The 19,495-nt window shown below is 41.6% G+C and overlaps 1 protein-coding gene across 2 annotated transcripts in view; it reads right to left on the reverse strand.

The window, feature by feature from the left end:
• CALHM2 (calcium homeostasis modulator family member 2) overlaps nucleotides 1-19,495 on the reverse strand; it is a 33,542-nt gene that overhangs the window by 8,279 nt on the left and 5,768 nt on the right. For both annotated transcript variants that reach the window (XM_089690252.1, XM_089690253.1), the window contains one exon: nucleotides 8,287-8,882. In XM_089690252.1, the coding sequence (XP_089546378.1) occupies nucleotides 8,287-8,829 (543 nt within the window). In that variant the 5' untranslated portion in view covers nucleotides 8,830-8,882. The remainder of the gene's footprint in view (nucleotides 1-8,286; nucleotides 8,883-19,495) is intronic.

The raw sequence follows: 19,495 nt of genomic DNA on the forward strand, positions 1-19,495 counted from the left end.
GTCCATGCAGGATCCAGGGCCGAAGCAGTTTCACTTGCTGGCCCCACAAGTTCTTCCAGGTGGGGTCCGTGTACAGTCCCCCAAGGATCAGGCCAAGTCATTTAATCTGGAAAGCTGCTACAGCCACAGCAGCTATTGTGCAGCAAAGTACCTGACTGAAGAATCTTGAGAAAAAAAAACCCAGAAAAAGAAGGCAAGTATCTCTCAGTAGACAGAAGACATCCATCTCCAACATTAGCAAAGAATGTAGGCTTGCTGGGAGGGGTTATATAAGGGAAAGTCCCTGCAGCTGTGCAAGGGTGGGGACACACACGCAAAGCCTGATAAGTGATAACATTTTCCCCTGATCTCACTACAGTAAACTGAAATATGATTGATTTCTACAGGCCACTGCACTCTGTACATCAGTGCTTTGTGATCAGGAAAAAAAAAAAAGAAAAAAAAGGGAGAGAAAAAAGGAGAAGAGGAAAAAAAAACACTACTTCTAGTCTTTAGTATTAATTACCGCTCATCTAAAATGTTAATTGACGAAGACTACTATCCCATAAACCTTTTATATAAACAAAGTGGTAATATTGTTAATTATATTTAGTCTCAACAGATCACTAGCAATTATCAGTAAAGCACAGATTGTAATATTTATTAACTTGTTGCTGTCCAGCCACTGTGGAAAAACATCCACAAAAAGGTGGCACTGCTGGGCAAAACCATGTTTTAAAACGTGATCCGCGCGCCCGAGGTTTTCGCAGGCAGGGGGCGCACTCACGCCCCTGCCGACCCGCGGGTGTCACCATTCGATCCCCGAGGGATCAATCATTCGATTTCAGCCAGTGATGTCCTGCTGAAATCAGATGATCGGTCCCTGTCCTATGTTGACAGTTACACAGGACAGGATATGATGTAACTCTTCTCTGCCTGGGCACATTCCGTCCCAGAGAGAGACGACATACAAATCGTGAGTAAAACAACACATACCTACAGTTACACCTAGGTCATGTTTAACCCTCTGATCGCCCCCCCAGTTAACCCCTTCACTGCCCTGTCACCAGTGTCATTGATTACAGTGAACAGATTTTTACTGATCACTGTATTAGTATCGCTGGCATCTTCTGATAGTGTTAGCGCCCCTCCCAGATAGCGCCAGTTTGCCCACTAGTAAACCAGTAATCCCATTTAACCTATTGATCGCCCCCCCAGTTAACCCCTTCACTGCCCTGTCACCAGTGTCATTGTTTACAGTGCGCAGATTTTTACTGATCACTGTATTAGTGTCACTGGCGACTTCCGATAATGTTAGCGCCAGTTAGCTCCCCTCCAAGATAGCGTCAGATTGCCCGCTAGTACACCAGTAATCCCATTTAACCCCTTGATCGCCCCCCACACCCCCATTCAACCCCTTCACTGCCCTGTCACCAGTGGCATTAGTACAGTGTACAGATTTTGCCGATCACTGTATTAGTGTCACCGGCGACTTCAGATAGGGTAAGGCGTCAGTTAGTGCCCCTCCCAGATAGCGTCAGATTGTCACCAGTAATCAAATTTAACCCCTTGATTGCCAGGAACACTCACTTGCACGCTAAACCTCCATTGCTAGTATAGTGTCTGATTGGATCAATATCTTTGATCAGATCAGCGCTATACCTGTACCTATAAAAACGCAGCGTTAGCGGGATCAACCCCGACACCTGCCAGCACCTGCGTTTAGCCCCTACGCCCCCACCTTCTCCTCCAGCAAGTGCAGTGTCAGTAGATAACTGTTACTTGATACATTACACACAAAACCGCAAAACCGCAGTGTTCACAGAATCAGGCCTGATCTCGGTTAGCACTTGTGGGTAAATTTTTTGTAGCGGTTCAAGCAGTCCCTGAAAGCCAGGTGCTCTTTTTCCCGTGAGTCGCACTAGGTACTGTGACAGTAGGCAGGTGAAATCACCTGGTTGCGTCCTGGATGGACGATACATTTGTCCGAGGTTCAGGCTTTATGGGGATTTGTCCCACTAGAGGGAAATGCTAAGTCCTTCAGCACTGAGGTAATGAGCCCAGCTGAAGGTAGTGGGCTCATTAAGACCTGTATAAAACTTCCCAGAGTGCTTAGGGAGTGGCTCCAACCTGGAACCAGATCTGTGTCTGAACTGACTGGGGAGCTGACATCTTATCTGTGTGCAGAGAGACCAAAGCCTGTGTGGCTAGCCTCCAAGTATTAGCAACTAGGTATAGCAGCAGGCTCTACCTAGTGGGTATCTAGGGAAAGCTGTTGTTGCAGTAAGCAGCCAAGTTGGCCAGGATTTATTTTGATGTTTCTTTTTGGTTTACCATTTTTCTGTAAATATTGTAAATAAATTGCACCTGTTTGTTTTCACCTCCACTGTTGTTGTGCTGTGCCTATCTTTTTGTGTTGTGCACCCATCCAGGGGGTCACACACACCCGCTACCGAGCTAACCCCGTTACAATACCTATACATTTAGTGGCCAAAATGTCCAAGCAAAGGTACTCTAGTGAAGAGGCCTACAGGATTCTGAGCATGTCAGGTGAGAGCGAAGGGGAAGACTCCCTGACAGAATCAGGCTCAGAATACGAACCTGTAGACAGCAGCGGCACCCTGACAGTTAGCTCAGATGACGGAGAAGAGGTCCCTGCTAAGATCAGGCGTACCTGAACCCATTTCCAGGTTGCTGAGGTGGCACAAACACAGGACGACTCTCAAATGCAGCAGTACTAGTGCCACGCTACCTTTTGGTGAACTGGCGAGCAGCAGCGGCCTAGTACGTCCTGGTCTTATACATACCAGCACTGCAGTATCACTTGGTGACGTGGCGAGTCCCATAAGTGCAGCACAAGTAGTGTCCCGCGGCCACAAAGAATTTGCACTCAGGCCTGTAGAGCCCCTAGTATCCTTCTGGATGTGCTTGCAAATCCCAATTGGCAGCCCACAAATTCTGAAGCACACTTACTTCCCCCATTCACTGCCCAACCCGGAATTAAGGTGGAAACAGCGAATTTTACTCCCCTTGATTTTTTTTTGCTATTTTTCACAGATCTTTATGCATTGATTGTGGATCAAAGCAATTTATATGCACGACAATTTATTGCCACCAACCCAAATTCAAACCTTGCCAGACCATTCGCATGGAAACCCATTACGGTTTCCGAATTTAAACTTTTTTTGGGCCTAACCCTCAACATGGGCATTAATAAAAAAAAATCAATTGTGGTTGTATTGGTCCACAGACCCGCTTCTTCACATGTCTGTGTTCTCTGCTGCCATGGCCAGGCATAGATATGAGAATATAATATGTTTAATGCACTTCAACGACAACACACTCAGCCGTCCTCGGGGTAACCCTGAATTTGACCTGCTCCACAAAATTCGGCCCCCCTCATAAATCACTTTAACCAAAAATTTGCAGATGTGTATACTCCCCATCAAAACATCTGCATCGATTAATCCCTCATTCATTTTTCTGGCCGCCTTGCATTCAAACAGTATATCCCCAGCAAGCGTGCCAGATATGGGGTCAAGGTGTATAAGACCTGTGAGAGAGCAACAGGCTATACGTGTAAGTTTCGGATTTAAACATTTGTTCAATCTTGGAATTTGCGCATGTGGCACTAATCGCCGGGGCTTCCCCCAATGGCTTGTAAATACCCATCTTAGAAAGGGGGAAAAAGCCTGCTTGAGAAAGGAATTGCTCACAGTGAAGTGGAAGGACAAACGGGATGTTTTCGTCCTGTCTTCCATTCACGCAGATGCGACCATCTAAAATTGCCACGGCAGCTGGTGTTGTTGAGAAGCCCCTCTGTGTCCACTACTACAACCTTAACATGGGAGGGGTGGACTTCAACGACCAGATGATGAAGCCGTACTTAGTTTCCCGAAAAGCCAGATGCTAGTATAAAAAAATGTCTGTTTATTTATTTCAATTGGCTATATATAAATGCTTTTGTTCTTTACAAAGCAACTGGACATAGTGGATCCTTTCTAAAACTCCAGTTTGAGATCATCAGGGCCCTTTTGTATCCAGAAGGTGCTATGCCCCAAACCCCCAACCCAGATGCAGTTAGCCGGCTGCATGAGAGGCATTTTCCTGATGCCATTCCTGGTACCCCAACCCAAAGAAAACCCCAAAAAAGATGTTGTGTCTGTAGCAGACATGGAATTAGGCATGACCGCCGCTTTTGTTGTCCCTCCTGTCCTGGCCAACCTGGCCTCTGCCTCAAGAACTGCTTCTGCCTCTACCATACACTAGTGGACTATTAGTATAGGGTACAGCAGGGCACAGTTACACAGGGTCTCGAAAGATGTTAGGTAGTCAGGAAACTGACTATTGCATTTGGAGAGACCCTACCATCTGTTTTTAACATGTTAAAAGTTTGAAAAAAAAAAAAAAAAAAAGCAAGTACAAATCCCCCAAAAAATATTTTTTTTTTTAAAAACTAAGATTAGATATACCATATTTTTCGCTGTATAAGACGCACTTTTTCTTCCCCAAAACTGGGGGGGAAATGTCAGTGCGTCTTATAAGGCGAATATGGAGCGGCCGGTCCGATATTTCCACCGCGGCCGTGTCAGAATACCGGGCCGGCCGCTCAGTTCTGCAGCGGGACCTTACCTGTTCATCTATCCAGCGGCGTGCTGTCTTCCCGGCTTCTGTAGTGTGGGCACTGGGCATGACAGCCGGGTGCCAAGTGCGCATGCGCAAGAAGCGGTGCTTTTTGTGAATGGTAAGGTGGTACCTGGGACACATGACAGATCCCAGAAGCCGCCGGACCAATCACAAAGCGCAAGTGCTTCTCGCTCATGCGCACTGGGCACCCGGCTGTCATGCCGAGCGCCATTACAGAAGCCGGGAAGACAGCGCGCGGCTGGATCGAGGAACAGGTAAGATCGGGTACCTGTCAAATTCAGGTACCCGCTCCCCACCTCCCCAAAGGTCAGCAGTCATCTGTACTGTCCGCAGTCTCTGGTCATCCCTGTGCTGTCCGCAGTCTCTGGTCATCCCTGTGCTGTCCGCAGTCTCTGGTCATCTCCTGTACTGTGTCTGCAGTCCATTAGTTCAGAATTTTTTTTCCTGTTTTCTGCCTCTAAAACCTAGGTGCGTCTTATGGTCAGGTGCGTCTTATATGGCAAAAAATACGGTAGGTTTTTTTTGTTATTGTTCTACTTTTACTGTTTTATTGTTAACCTTTGCTGTTTGCAGGAATGCTTTCAGCTGCAGCACTGACCTGTTTATTCTGACAGCAACAGGAACTTGCTCTCAGAATATACATAAATCAGTGTGGGCAGCACTGTTGGATGAGATTTTTCATCCGCAGTTTAAAAAAAAAAAAAAAAAAAAAAAAAAAGTACCCTCACCCCCCCCCCCGCGCACCTGCGATCGTGAGCATTGACCCTGTGCCAGTATGGACAGCGGTTGCACCATGCATGTGAGGTATCGTCAGATCAAGGGCAGTAATTCTAGCTCTAGACCTCCTCTGTAAATCTAAAATGGTAGCTTGTAAAGGCTTTTAAAGCGTTGCCTATAGATATTAAAAATGTATGCAGTTTGTCACCATTGCACGGGGCATGCACAATTTTAAAGCATGTCATGTTTGGTATCTATTTACTTAGCATAGCATCATCTTTTAGATCTTACCAAATAATTGGCCAATATATTGTGTTTTTGTGCATTAAAATAAAAAAAAAAAAAAAAAAAAAAAAAAAAAGTGTATTTCAAAAAAATTGCATTTGAAAAATTGTTGTGAGATAAAAAAATTGCAGCACCCACCATTTTATTCACTAGGGTGTCCGCTCTAAAAAATATTTTGTTTGGGGGTTCAAATTAATTTCCTAGCAAAAATACTGATTTTTTTAATGTGAACAAAAAGTGTCAGAAAAGGCTTGGTCTTCAGGCTGTTAGAAGAGTGAGTGATGTGTGGCATAAACTTCTAATGCTGGGCATAAAATGCCCCCACCCCCCAAAATGACCCCTTTTTGGAAAGTAGACACCCCAAACTATTTGCTGAGAGGCACGTTGAAGCAATAGAAGAATTTAGTTTTTTACCACAAGTTTTTGGAAAAATTACAATTTTTGTTTTAACACAAAATTGTAATTTAAATAAATTTATTGCTCAAACATGCCATAGGTATATGTGGCATATGTGGTTACTCCCCAAAATACATTCTGCTACTTCTCCTAAGTATGGGGGTACCACATGTGAGATGTTTTGTCAGTCTAGCCAAGCACAGGACCCCAAAATCCAATAAGCACCTTCAGGCTTTCAAAGGGCTTTATTTCCCTATTATACTTCCAGACTACCTATCACAGTTTCGGAGGCCCTGGAATGCCAGAATAGCACTAAACCCCCCCAAATGACCCATTTTTGGAAATTAGGCACCCTAAGGAATTTGATAAGAAGCATGGTGAGTATTTTGCAGATCTTGTTTGTTGCCACAAGTTTTTGGAAAATGAAGAAAGAAAAACAAAAACATATTTTCTTTTTTTATATTTCAAAACCTTGTGAGAAAAAAATGAGATCTGCAAAATACCTACCATGCCCCTTTTTAAATTCCTTGGGATGTCTACTTTCCAAAAAGGGGTCACTTGTGGGGTTTTGGTGCTATCCTGGCATTTCAGGGCCTCCGAAACTGTGATAGGTAGTGAGGAAGTGAAATGAAGAAGTTTCGCACCTTCAGGCTTTCAAAGTGGTCATTGGATTTCAGGCTCCTGTATGTGGCTGGGCTCCCAAAAAGTCTCACATGTGGTATCCCCATACTCAGTAGAAGTAGCAGAATGTATTTTGGGGTGTAATTCCACATATACCCATGGCTTTTGTGAGCAATATATCATTTAAGTGACAACTTTGTGTAAAAACAAAAAAAATGTTTTTGTTATTTTCCAAAAAATTGTGGAAAAAAATAAATCTTCCATGGACTCAATATGCCCCTCAGCAGGGTGTCTACTTTCCGAGAAGGGGTCATTTGGGGGTGTTTGTACTATCCTGGTATTTTAGCACCTCAAGTAATGTGATAGACAGTCAGAAAAGTAAAAGCTGTGTAAATTTCAAATTATTTATACCATAGTTTGTAGATGCTATAGCTTTCACACAAAGCAATCAATATACACTTATTGGGATTTTTTTTTTACCAAAAACATGTAGCAGAATACATTTTGGCCTAAATTTGACGAAATTTTAGTTTTTTGGATATTTTTTATGACGGAAATGAAAAAAAATAATTTTTTCAAACATTTGGGTTTTTGTTTTTGCTTATAGCGCAAAAAAAATAAAAAAGCGCACAGGAGATCAAATACCACCAAAAGAAAGCTCTATTTGTGTGAAAGAAAGGACATAAATTTTGTTTGGGTGCAGCTTTGCATGACTGTGCAATTGTCAGTTAACTAGTGCAGCGCTGTATAGCAAAAAATGGCATAAATTACAGTATCTAAACCATAGTTTGTTGACACTATAACTTTTGCACGAAGCAATCAATATACACTTATTTGGATTTTTATTTTACCAAAGACATGTAGCAGAATACATTTTGGCCTAAATTTATGACTTTGAGTTTACGATATATTTTTTATAGCCGAAAGTAGAAAATATTGTTTTATTTCAAAATTTGTGTTTTTTTTGTTTATAGCGCAAAAAATAAAAAGCGCACAGGTGATCAAATACCACCAAAAGAAAGCTCTATTTGTGTGGAAAAAAAGGATGTAAATTTCGTTTGGGTACAGCATTGCATGACTGCGCAGTTATCAGTTGAAGTAGTGCAGCACCAAACAGCAAAAAAAGGCCTGGTCATTAAGGGGGGGTAAATCCTCAAGTGGTTAAAAAGGAGGTTAAAAAAAGGAAGACAACAACAACACCAACCAAGATGGTACTTATTTATGGTGTAAGAAAGGGACCTAACAACTAGGTGCTATAAAGGATGTTTACAAATGGAATCTGATTTTCCAGCATGGTGTCAAATACAAAATACTTTCATCACTGGGCAAGACATCACCAACACAGAGATGAATACAATCACCCTTGTTCTCTTCAGCTTGGTCATTAGGAACAGTTAACACAGAGCCCCAACTGTGCTTATGTCTCTGATATCCCTATGGAAAAGGCTGGATTCACACACCACTTTAGTGTCGCAATTAGCGCTAACCACATATTAACGAAAGTATATGGATATGTGTTCTTTTAACATGTTGCGTTGAAGTGTGTGATTTTTTCCACAGAAGGAACCAAAATTCTTTGTTTTTCTTTAATGCAAGTCAACACACACTAACAGCTTGCAGAGAATTAATGCAGAATATTACCTGTGATTCATACTGTAACCTCCTGATCACTTCATCTTTATATGCCAAAATACTGCTCGGTGTGTCTTTACAAGGGATTCTGGCCATGGTTTCAGGTCCAATGTCAGTGATCAATCCTATCAACGTGTTAGGGTTTACAAATTCACTACGGGCACATACATAGGCCTCTCCACGCAGCAGTGAAATCACAGACCATGTCACTGGTGCCACGGCAGCCCTTCCTGCTATGGACCCAAATAATAGAAAAGTAGCTGGGGTAGAACAGTTCCTTATGGCTCTTTTTCGACATTCTGCCACCATATTCCACGTGTGGCTGTTCAACATAATCCCAATAAGAAACAAAACCAAAGCAGGTACTCCAATGGCAGCCAGTCCATACAAATAATTCCTCTCTGGTGCACAGGGGCAGTGAAATGCCACCACAGAAAATAATTCCTGGCTTCCCACAGTCCCAAGGGCGATCAGCCCATTGAATATCATTACATCCCTGCTCTTGAAGAAGAGAGCAAAAAATTTCAAGTTTTCAGATATAAAAGAAGCCATTATGTCTCCCTGAGGTTTAAGCTTTGTCTTCTTAAACGTAGATCAGTTTTATTCTGCAAAAACAAAAACAAAATAGATTTAGGATGCAAAACCACTGCACGCCCTTTTTTTTTTTTTTTTTTTTTTTTTTTTTTAAAATGCTCATTTCCTCTTGTCATTTCAGTTTATGTATAGTATTTTGATGCCCTCCCCGACTTCCTATCCTTGTTTCCTTCCGAACTCTACTTCTTACGACCAAAAATAATAAAAAAAAAAAAAAAGACACCATAATAGGCAAATTTAAATAACAAAATCTAAATGTTCTGAGACAGTTTTAGTTAAGACTTTACAGTCAAAGTTTATTTAAAACAGTATGTTAAAAAGTAATCTGTAGGATAGATGCAGTTCATTATAGTATACATATAGTAACCTTTTTCTACTTAATCAGAGTTTAACTCAATACGTTAAGGATTTGGAAACATAGTAAAGTGACAGCAGAAAAAGGCCGAGTGGTCCATGGAGTCTGCCTGTTTTGTTTTTTTTTATGTGGGTTTTTTTTTCCCTTTGTGTTTGTTTTTTTTTTTTTTGGGGGGGGGGGGGGTTTGGTTAACCAGTTACGGTTTACTGGCTCACTACCTCTGCTGGAAGTTTATTCCAAGTATCAACTACTCTTTCAGTTAAATAGTACTTTGAGATTATTTTTGAACTTTCCTCCAGTTAGTTTAAGGTCATGTCCCAGTGTTCTTGATTTGGTTTAGTGTTGAAAGTACTACCCTCCTGAACCTTATTCACCCCCTTGATGTAAAAGGTTTCAATCATGTCTCTCTTCTTTCCTCCAGACTGTACATGTTAAGTTCCTGAAGTCGCACTTGATCGGTTTTATCCCCCAGACCTTTTACCATATTTGTTACCCATCTCTGAACTCGTACTATCTTACCAATATCTTTTTGTAAGCGAGGTCTCCAGAACTGGAAACAGTATTCCTCCTGCTAGAATGCAAATGTGAAATTAAAACTTATGTGTTACTATGAATCAAAAAGATATATATTATTTTTGATATTTAGATGTAGCTTCTAGTACACAAAACCCACGTCTCATAAGTGGGCAAATACAAAATCTATAATATATTATATGTGTATAATATCTGTGCAGCGCTACACAACAATATTTTGTAACAATTATGTGAAAAGAGAAAACCATAAAAACAACAAAAAGTCACAAAATATTTCTTCTTAACCTCCCTAGCAGTCTGATTATGTCAGTATTTCTGTGCTCAATGCGGTACATTGTTTTTAATGGAAATATTTTTTTTTATTGTAGGCCTGTAATTCTTAGGAATTACTCACTGAAATCTATCCGAACAAGAATCTAGTAAAGATCCCGGGTATGATAAAATTTTAAACACGAAATAAAAAATTATAATATAATAGAAAAAATAATAAATTTAATTCAATAATGTAATCAAACCAAAAACACTGAAATTTGAAATAGAGCGCCAAGTTCGCACATCACTGAGTTTAGTCGCAAAATAATTTTCAGTGTCTGATGAAGAATTTCCCCACAAATCATTATCATTCTATTCTGCAAGTGGTTCTTGTGATGGTACTCAGCGACAGACCCCAGCCCTTCTCACCAACTCATGACTGAAGGACCAGCCGATCTCGCACCGTACTGTCACTTGTGTAACAATGCCACTCTTAGCTGCGTCCTGCACAAAGATTTTCCAGCTTGCACAACCACAATCTATGTGCCAGCAACCTGAGAGCGATTGTTACTGGGTCAGGTTAATTATGCAATTAACCCTTCACACTCACTGCCACCAGCACCTTTTTTACAGAGAAGGAGGAAACTAACAAATCTTAGAAGTAACACTATGATATTAATATAAGCGTCTGTAATACACCCCGTCACCACAGACTGATGTATTCAGAGGGTTATACATACAGTAGCACTCTTCAGAGACAGGGATTCTTTAGTTTGCATTAAAAAGCTTTAGAGACAGTTCAACACTTTTCAGAAAATAGAATTTATTACTAAAAAGGTCAAAATGGTGCAATTAAAATTTACAGAAAAAGATGTAACAAAAGACATAAAAGAGCAATAAAACAGCAGAGAAATAAAAAAAAAAGAAGTTCAGAAGACAGAATACTTGCAAAAGTCCTTGGCTTGAGCAGAGTCCAAGTGTCCGAACAAAAGGTTGCCTTTGCTCTCAAGATAGTTAATGATCGATGTTAAAAGGAGAGCTCCCTTTCTCCAGGCTGTCAGTCTTTTTCTATCATCTCAAAAGGGGTGTCTGAGAACAAATGACCAATCGTCCCATTTGGGGATGGGTGTTAGGCGGTAACCAAGGTTATGACAAAATCCCTTACAAGTTCATACGGAGGTCAAAAACCTTCAATAGGTACAGGTAGCATCCTAGCAGATTAATATTTAGATTTATATTCAGCTCGCACAGATACCATACTTAGCATATCTTTTCTACTCCGGATAAAAGAAATTGCTTTCTACCCTCTTGTAGGTGCTACATAGGGATGTAAGGTGTCATGTGATTCATTAAAAATGACCTATCCGAATATATACTTCAAATTAATGTGCCCAGTTCCTGCTGAAGTTTATAAATTTGTATGAAAAATGACTCATATGGAATGTACGTTTTATGGCATGCTTTAGCCCTAATAGGTCATGACTGACTGAGTTATTGTTTTACGATCAGGCAGCAGAAAGTGGTTTTTAAAAAAGAAGACCCCAGGGGGCCAGAATAATTAGTAGTTTACAGCCATGGAGCTCATCCAGCTGTGCTCATCTAGGATAAGTGGCCTTTTGAACTCTGTTCACTTACAGACTCACATTCCATTCAAAAGGGAGGAGGGAGAACAGGAGAGACAACATGGCCATGACCTAACAAGATGTCTTGCGTCCATGCCTCTATTGCGCACAATCGTCACAGGTATAATTTACTATCTCTGTTCTCTAGCTAGTCTAAAACTGCTTTTGACCTAGAGGGACTCTTTTTGGATGCCATGTAAGTTTCCAGGCAGAAAGAATGGTAAAATTTAGGCAGGGCACAGGACAAAGCACTAGGGACAAAATGTATGTGAAATGGTTTGATACAGTAATGTAATACTATCAGATTTTAGTGTATTGAGTGAATGTCAAAATTTTTACATTTTTGAAATTCCTGCCGGTTCCGTCCCCCGTACGTCCCGACCCTTGCAGGGAACGGAACCCGAAAGACAGCATCGGCCGGAGGACATGGCCAGGGATGCTGCAGGGGGGACATCGTGGGGCCGCAGGACAAGGTAAGTGCTCGAGGGATCCCAGAGAAACGCTGCAGTTTATTCCCGAGTGTAGCTCGGGGTTACTGCTTCTGGCACTGAAAGTTAACCCCGAGCTACAATCAGGAATACCGCCAGGGGGGTTAAGCAATAATTCTTCCTGTGACCATCAGGTGGATGTAACACAAAATAGGTGCACTATTCCTCCACCTGTTATCTGCTCACCTCCAGCAGTGTGACCTCACATCATATAATGTTTGGTCTATCCGTACTTTTGGTCCCAATATTTGGACTCTGAAGATAAACTTGATAAGTGGTAACTCCAAATGGCTCACTCCAATAGATCATTTTGATCAGCAGTAATCCTCAAACAAAAAAAACTCTTTGCTGCAGTGCTTTTCCTACCCAGATTTCTTGAACATGTGTGGTTTGGCTGTGCTCACCTATCATAGGTGGAATAGATTCCCTCAAGAGTTAGTTCTGGCCAGCTCAGTGAATTGCTTTAAAAAAAAAGGCCTGGATTCTTTCTTGGCTACACAAAATATAACTGGTTACTATTTATAGGTAAAGTTAATTCAGGGAATATCGATTGCCTCTCAGGGGATCAGGAAGGAATTTTTTTCCCCTGCAGGAGTATATTGGATCATGCTTTGCTAGTTTTTTTGCCTTCCTCTGGATCAACTGTGGGTGTAGGATTATACATTTTTTTTTCTATGGTTGAACTGGATGGACTTTTGTCTTTTTTCAGCCAGACTAACTATGTAATTTACTAAAATATTTTAGGAGTCATCCCTGAGCAGTGCAGCAAGTGGTTACCATAGATAAAAAGTCTACAGTCAGTTATTGCAGCCTGTCAGTAGCATGTACCTGTTACAGGTGGAATAGCCGAGATGTTGTCAGCATGTCTTCCACCAACAGTCTATCTCCAATGGCAATGGGAATGGATTCACACTGTAGAGGTCCCCATCCTGTACAGAGGTACAGAAGTTCAAGAGTAAGGCAAGTGCACATATAGAGCCTGGACTAGGTGCACAGTGGGGCCCCATTCCATGCTGGGAAAGGTAGTGGAAAACGCTGGACAGATGGTGAAGAATGCTGGACAGATTGTTGTGGACAAGGTTTAGCATGTCCCTCCTAATTGCAAGTTTACAGTGAGAGTGTAAATTGTCATGGGGACCCAAAGCTTAACTGGAGAACAGTTATGGTGCAAGTGTACAGTCATCTCTAATAGTGGAAACCAGCCTTAAGAAGGAGTATTCCCCTACAGCGGCCTCAGGCTTGTCCTAGGGCATTGAGGAAAAATGGCAGAGAGTAAAAGGTACCCTGTATGTGTGAAGTAGAGATCAGGGGCAGACTGATAACTCATGTGGCCCCTGAGCAATAAGAGATAAAGGGGCCCCCTGTGTCCTCGCCTACATTTAAGCCACACCCACATATTTCAGCTTTCCATAGAAGCCACTGGGCACTTCCAAGTTTAAAGATGGCTGCCATGGAAGGGAGAATTTTCCTGTGGTTCCCGCACCTGCGAGCTGAGATGTGTGGGGGTGCCATTCAGAATAAATGGCAGCCCTGCACATCTCGCAAGAGCAGCGTGATTTGGTTGTGGACGGTTGCGGGAACAGATGCGCTTGCCGCACCCGCAACCAGCCTGCACAGTGTGAACCAGGGAGAAAGGTCCCTCATCACCTGCCACCCCCACATATAAATATTTCAGCCTTCATTATTCTGACCCGTCTACACTGATAAAAGCTGAATTAGGTATTCTGCGTTCTGCACCTGCATTGCAAGTGTATTTAGAGCAGTATTAAACCCAAAAGCAAATATTTATTTTATTGCAGCTTACCAATTCTTAGATGGGATGTCTGCATTAGTTGTCTTTTTAGGCTTACTTCTATTTTCATCTGGTGATCTGGCCATTAAGTCAGTTTTTCAACAGAACAAGTTCTCCTGCTGATGTATCAGTGTACACTGAAGAGATAGCCCATGTATCAGTGTACACTGAAGAGATAGCCCATTTAACACTGACAGGAGTTTTATTTACTGTATGTAAAACCTTTATCCCAAAAGGAAAAAAGAAAAAAATAACTGCTGTTATTACTTATAAAGTGTTAGCTGGAGCTTGGTGTCTGTTAGTGTATCTAATTCTGCTAGTATGTACCCCCCCCCAGACTAACAATGCTGCCGTCTGTTGTGCACCTCTGCTCATTCATCCAGAGCAGAGGCACTCTAAAACAGGAAGTGTGTTACTGGCCAGATCAACAGGTGAAAACAGAGGGGAAAAAAGAGCCTAAAAAAGAAAAAACTAATGAAGCCAACACATCTAAAATGACTGGTAAGCCGCAATATGACATTTTTGGTTTAATACTGTTTTAAGCCCAAATTTAACATATTATAGCTAACCTGTCCTTAGATGTAGTGGCTGAATTTAATTCTTTTTGCCCCCCCCCCCCCTCTAATGTCAGCTGGCTATTCTGTTGTCAAAGCTGAAAATACTGAACTGTATAGTGGAACAGTTTGTCTCATAGGACAGATCTGTTAAACTTTAGAACACCTTCCCCTCAGCCATAACATAGGAGATGACCTGCAGTTCAGAGGAGAAGAAGTGGGCAGACTTAAGAATTTCAATGCATTAAAAGAGATTTTAAAGGGGTTTTTTTTTTTTTTTTTTTAATAAAAACATGTTGCCTGCTGCGTGTAATGATTTTACACACAGCAATCTCGATCTCCCTCTTCTAGGGTCCCTGCTGGCACTCCTGGCTCCTTCCCCCTTCTGAGTGCCCCCATACCGTCCATTTGCCAAAGGGGGTACTCGTGCAAGCTCACTTCCCAAGCCCTGGTGCCTGCATCCATTGACAGACAGTGGGGCTTTGTCCCGATTCCATGTCAAATGGCTCCCCCTGCTATCAATCTGCTCTCTGAGGAGGGAGAGAGACACTATTCACATACACAACACTGGATTGAGATCGGAGTATGAAGGTGAACTGGAGGAGGGGTGGTGATCCTGTAGTTTAAAGCTACTTATAACTGCATTCAGCGGTTTTTTTGTTTGTTTTAATACAGCATGGAGAAATAGGGTGTTCTATCTGAATCCAATTTTACATGCAAAAAAATGTTAAGTATAAAATCATACTAAACTGAACCTAGGGAGAAAACAAGACGTTTCTCTTTCATATGAAAGCTTTAGAGATTGAGTTACAATCCATGACATCACATTACTGAAACCTGTTTTTTTCCCTTTCAGAAGGACAAGGACAGATGTAACATTAAACAAAAGCAAAAAGTAACAGATTTCACAGAACACCACCCAAGCTAAGAATTTTCTTTGCATTCTTGTTCTTCAAACAAGTAAAGACTTGTGAGCGTAACCAGAAAGTTACATAGAAAGCAAAATTCAATGGAAACAAGACATTCCAGTAATCTTGAAAAAGAAAAAAATCTTAACTGAAAAAAAAAAAAAAAAAAAAAAAAAAAAAAAAAGGGAAGAAGGAAACACAAAAGGCAATTCTATACAAAAAGGCATCAACTGCAGATAGATAGAAACCATGGCTGTCTGCATGTAATCGCACAAAAAGCAATTACCTCCTGTTAGGGCACAAAGGATGGGACCTGGACACAAGCATTCTGCAATTACATGCAGACAGCCTCAGCTAAACATCATTTTTTCCTGTTTAGACTTCTAGGTCCTGAAAGGGTTAGTAGTTAACTAACTTTGCTTTGTGCCTACTAACTGGTTTAGTTTACATACAAGATGTTTCCGTGGGATTTGAATGTGGTTATCCATGCACACATTTCTTGCTTTGAGAAATTGCAGAAGTTACTACCTTGTTTCATTTTTGTTATGACGTGCCATAGAGTGGTTTACTGAAATCTTTTTTCTGATTAGTGCTTTATGGAAACCCCCTGAAATATGCAGAGTTATCATTTATTACTTAACCACTTGCCCTCCTGAGGATTTACCCCCCTTCCTGACCAAGCTAATTTTCACGTTACTTTAATTGCCGGTCATGCAATGCTGCACCCAAATTAAATTTACGTCCTTTTTTTCCCCTATGAATTGAGCTTTCTTGTGGTGGTATTTTATCGCCTGTGAATTTTTTATTTTTTGCGCAAAAAAAAAAAAAAATATATATATATATACAGTTGTGGCCAAAATTATTCAACCCCCAATGCTGTAAAGGGGTTTAGGGACTATAGTGTACATTTGGAATTGTATTCAGAATCAAATCCTACAAGGACGTTGTAACTACCCAAATGCAACTAAAATGACATCAATTGTTTATGTAATACAGTAGTAAATGGTTCTTATGTGGTTTCTTCATTGCCACAATTATTCAACCCCTTAAAGACTACCACTCTGAAGAACAGAGGTTCATACAGGTGCTTTCCATCAGGTATTGAAAACACCTGTGGATGTCACCGAGCAGCAATCAAGCATAATAAGCACCAATTAGGCAGCTTTAAAATGACTGTGATACTCAGCTCCTTCTAGACATTTACTGGTGTGGTTACAAACATGGTGAAGGCAAGAGAATGGTCCAGGAAGACAAGAGAAGAGGTGATTTCTCTTCACAGGAAGGGCAATGGCTATAAGAAGATTGCAAAGATGTTAAACATACCAAGAGACACCTTAGGAAGCATCATTCGCAAATTCAAGGCAAAGGGCACTGTTGAAACGCTACCTGGTCGTGGCAGAAAGAAGATGCTGACTTCGACTGCTGTGCGCTACCTGAAGCGTAGAGTGGAGAGAAGTCCCCGTGTGACTGCTGAGGAACTGAGAAAAGATTTGTCAGATGTGGGTACAGAAGTTTCAGCCCAGACAATAAGACGCACACTGCGTAATGAAGGCCTCCGTGCCAGAACTCCCAGGCGTACCCCCTTGCTGTCTCCAAAGAATAAGAAGAGTCGACTGCAGTATGCCAAAAGCCATGTGGACAAACCACAAAAGTTGTGGGATAGTGTTCTGTGGACTGATGAAACAAAATTAGAACTGTTTGGGCCCATGGATCAACGCTATGTTTGGAGGAGGAAGAACAAGGCCTATGATGAAAAGAACACCTTGCCTACTGTGAAGCATGGTGGAGGGTCAATCATGCTTTGGGGCTGTTTTGCTTCTGCAGGTACAGGGAAGCTTCAGCGTGTGCAAGGTACCATGAATTCTCTTCAGTACCAGGAGATATTGGATGGAAACGTGATGCAGTCCGTCACACACCTGAGGCTTGGGAGACGTTGGACCTTTCAACAGGACAATGATCCCAAGCATACCTCCAAGTCCACTAGAGCATGGTTGCAGAGGAAAGGCTGGAACATTTTGGAGTGGCCATCGCAGTCACCAGACTTAAATCCGATTGAGAACCTCTGGTGGGACTTAAAGAAAGCAGTTGCAGTGCGCAAGCCTAAGAATGTGACTGAACTGGAGGCCTTTGCCCATGAAGAATGGGCGAAGATACCCGTAGATCGCTGCAAGACACTTGTGTCAAGCTATGCTTCACGTTTAAAAGCTGTTATAACTGTAAAAGGATGCTGTACTAAGTACTAAGATTGAATGTCACTTGGGGGTTGAATAAAACTGATAATGCTGTGAGCACAGAAAAGACATTTGTGGTTATTTCATTATAACTGTTATGTTATATTTGTCTGACCTACAAGTGCCTCTTTAATGTAAATGTAAGCAAGATGACTGAATGATCAAAAGCAATGTCAAACTGGCCAAAACACTCAATTTCAGTGGGGGTTGAATAATTTTGGCCACAACTGTATATATATTTCTGCTACGTCTTTGCTAAAAGAAAAAAAAAAAAATACCAATACGTGTAAATTAATTGGTTTACATGAAAGTTACAGCATTTGCAAATGTTGGTAAACATACTGGAATATTTTTCTTCTTTTTTACTAGTAATGGCAGCGATCAGCGACTTATAGCGGGACTGCTGTTGACATTCTGACACTGGGGGGAATTGACTTGGTGTCACCGACATCCGCAGTGACACCAATACAGTGATCAGTGTAAAGAAAAGCACTGACACTGTACTAATTGCACTAGGCAGGAAAGGGTTAACATGAGGGGTGATCAAAGGGTTATCTGTGTGCAGAGTGTTTTACTAGGGGGCCATGTCAGTGTGCTTCACTGTAATCACACTGCTTTGGATGGCTGTGCAGTGTGCCCGAGCTGACAGGGAGGACGACTTAATAAACAAAGCAGCTCTCCTCCCCGTTGGAGATCTTCGAGTAATTACCGGCCAGGACCTGGTGATTGACAGCCGATAATGGCGGCGCGGGTAGGGCATGCACCCCCTACCTGGAAATGCAAAATCAAACACACACACACATGTGATTTTGCGCACCTGTGCCACCCTGTAGCAGTATTTCTGCTATAGGGCGGTGCAGAAGCGGTTAAAGCTTTATCAATAATAAAGAAGTCAAATTTTGCATCACACATCTAGGTGTCTGAATTGCATTATTCCCAAAGTACTTTGAACTGGATGTTTGTATGGAGGAGGCCGGCATAAATTGGTATTCCTAACAGATCCAGTCTACAAATCTCAGGCTCATAAAAATGTACTATTAAGTTCCATGAAAAAAGGTGTGCTCAATGGCTTTGCAGATTGGAGCGATTCCTGCTTGTATGAACATTGTAGAATGGTATGGGTCTATGTTCTCATAACCGGAAAAAAATATTTTATTAGGGCATTTCAGTGAGACTGAACAACCGGAGTGTGGGGAAAGGGGAGAATTGTCATGTCAAACTATAGGCATGAAAATGATATGTGGCCTGCTCTACTACAGACATACAAGGACAGATACTGGAATGTGAAGGACAGATACTGTAATGTGATATGGCAATTTGTATTATAGTTGGTCAATTACAGTGTGTGAGATCATTGTTGGCTTACATGCAGTATCTTTAATGGTACCCCAAACACAGCTAGCAGACGTGTGTTTTGTCACGCCAAAGCACCCAAGGCTCACCACCCAAAAAAAAAAAAAAAAAAAAAAGCTGGGACTATTTTGGCATTTAGGGCACCCCATTCAAGTGAAAATTAAAATGCATAGGTTTGAATGGGGTCTGAAAGTGTTCAATTTCTAACAAATGCCACAATGAGCCCATGCTGCCCACTGCTTCCAGATTTTATTTGGTGAGTGAAGACAGGTATCTGACTGGTTGATATGGGTAATGCCTCTACTTAAGAGTCAACAAGAATCAGCAATAAAGTGTTACTGATTTTACTGTTGTGGGGTTAGTCTGTATGTTCAGTAAAGCATGCTTGTTATACTCACTGTGGAACCTAAGGGGTTAATCCTTGTATTGTGTAAAAAGGATTTTTGATCCTGTCTTCTCTGATCCTCCCCTTCTACTGTCCCTAATCCATCTGCCGATATAGAGATTTGGTGAGGGAACATGCTAATCTTGTTGT

Source organism: Staurois parvus, unplaced genomic scaffold (genome assembly GCF_062004578.1).
Source record: "Staurois parvus isolate SC_StPar_1 unplaced genomic scaffold, SC_StPar_1.0 ptg000525l, whole genome shotgun sequence".
NCBI classification, from domain to species: Eukaryota; Metazoa; Chordata; class Amphibia; order Anura; family Ranidae; genus Staurois; species Staurois parvus.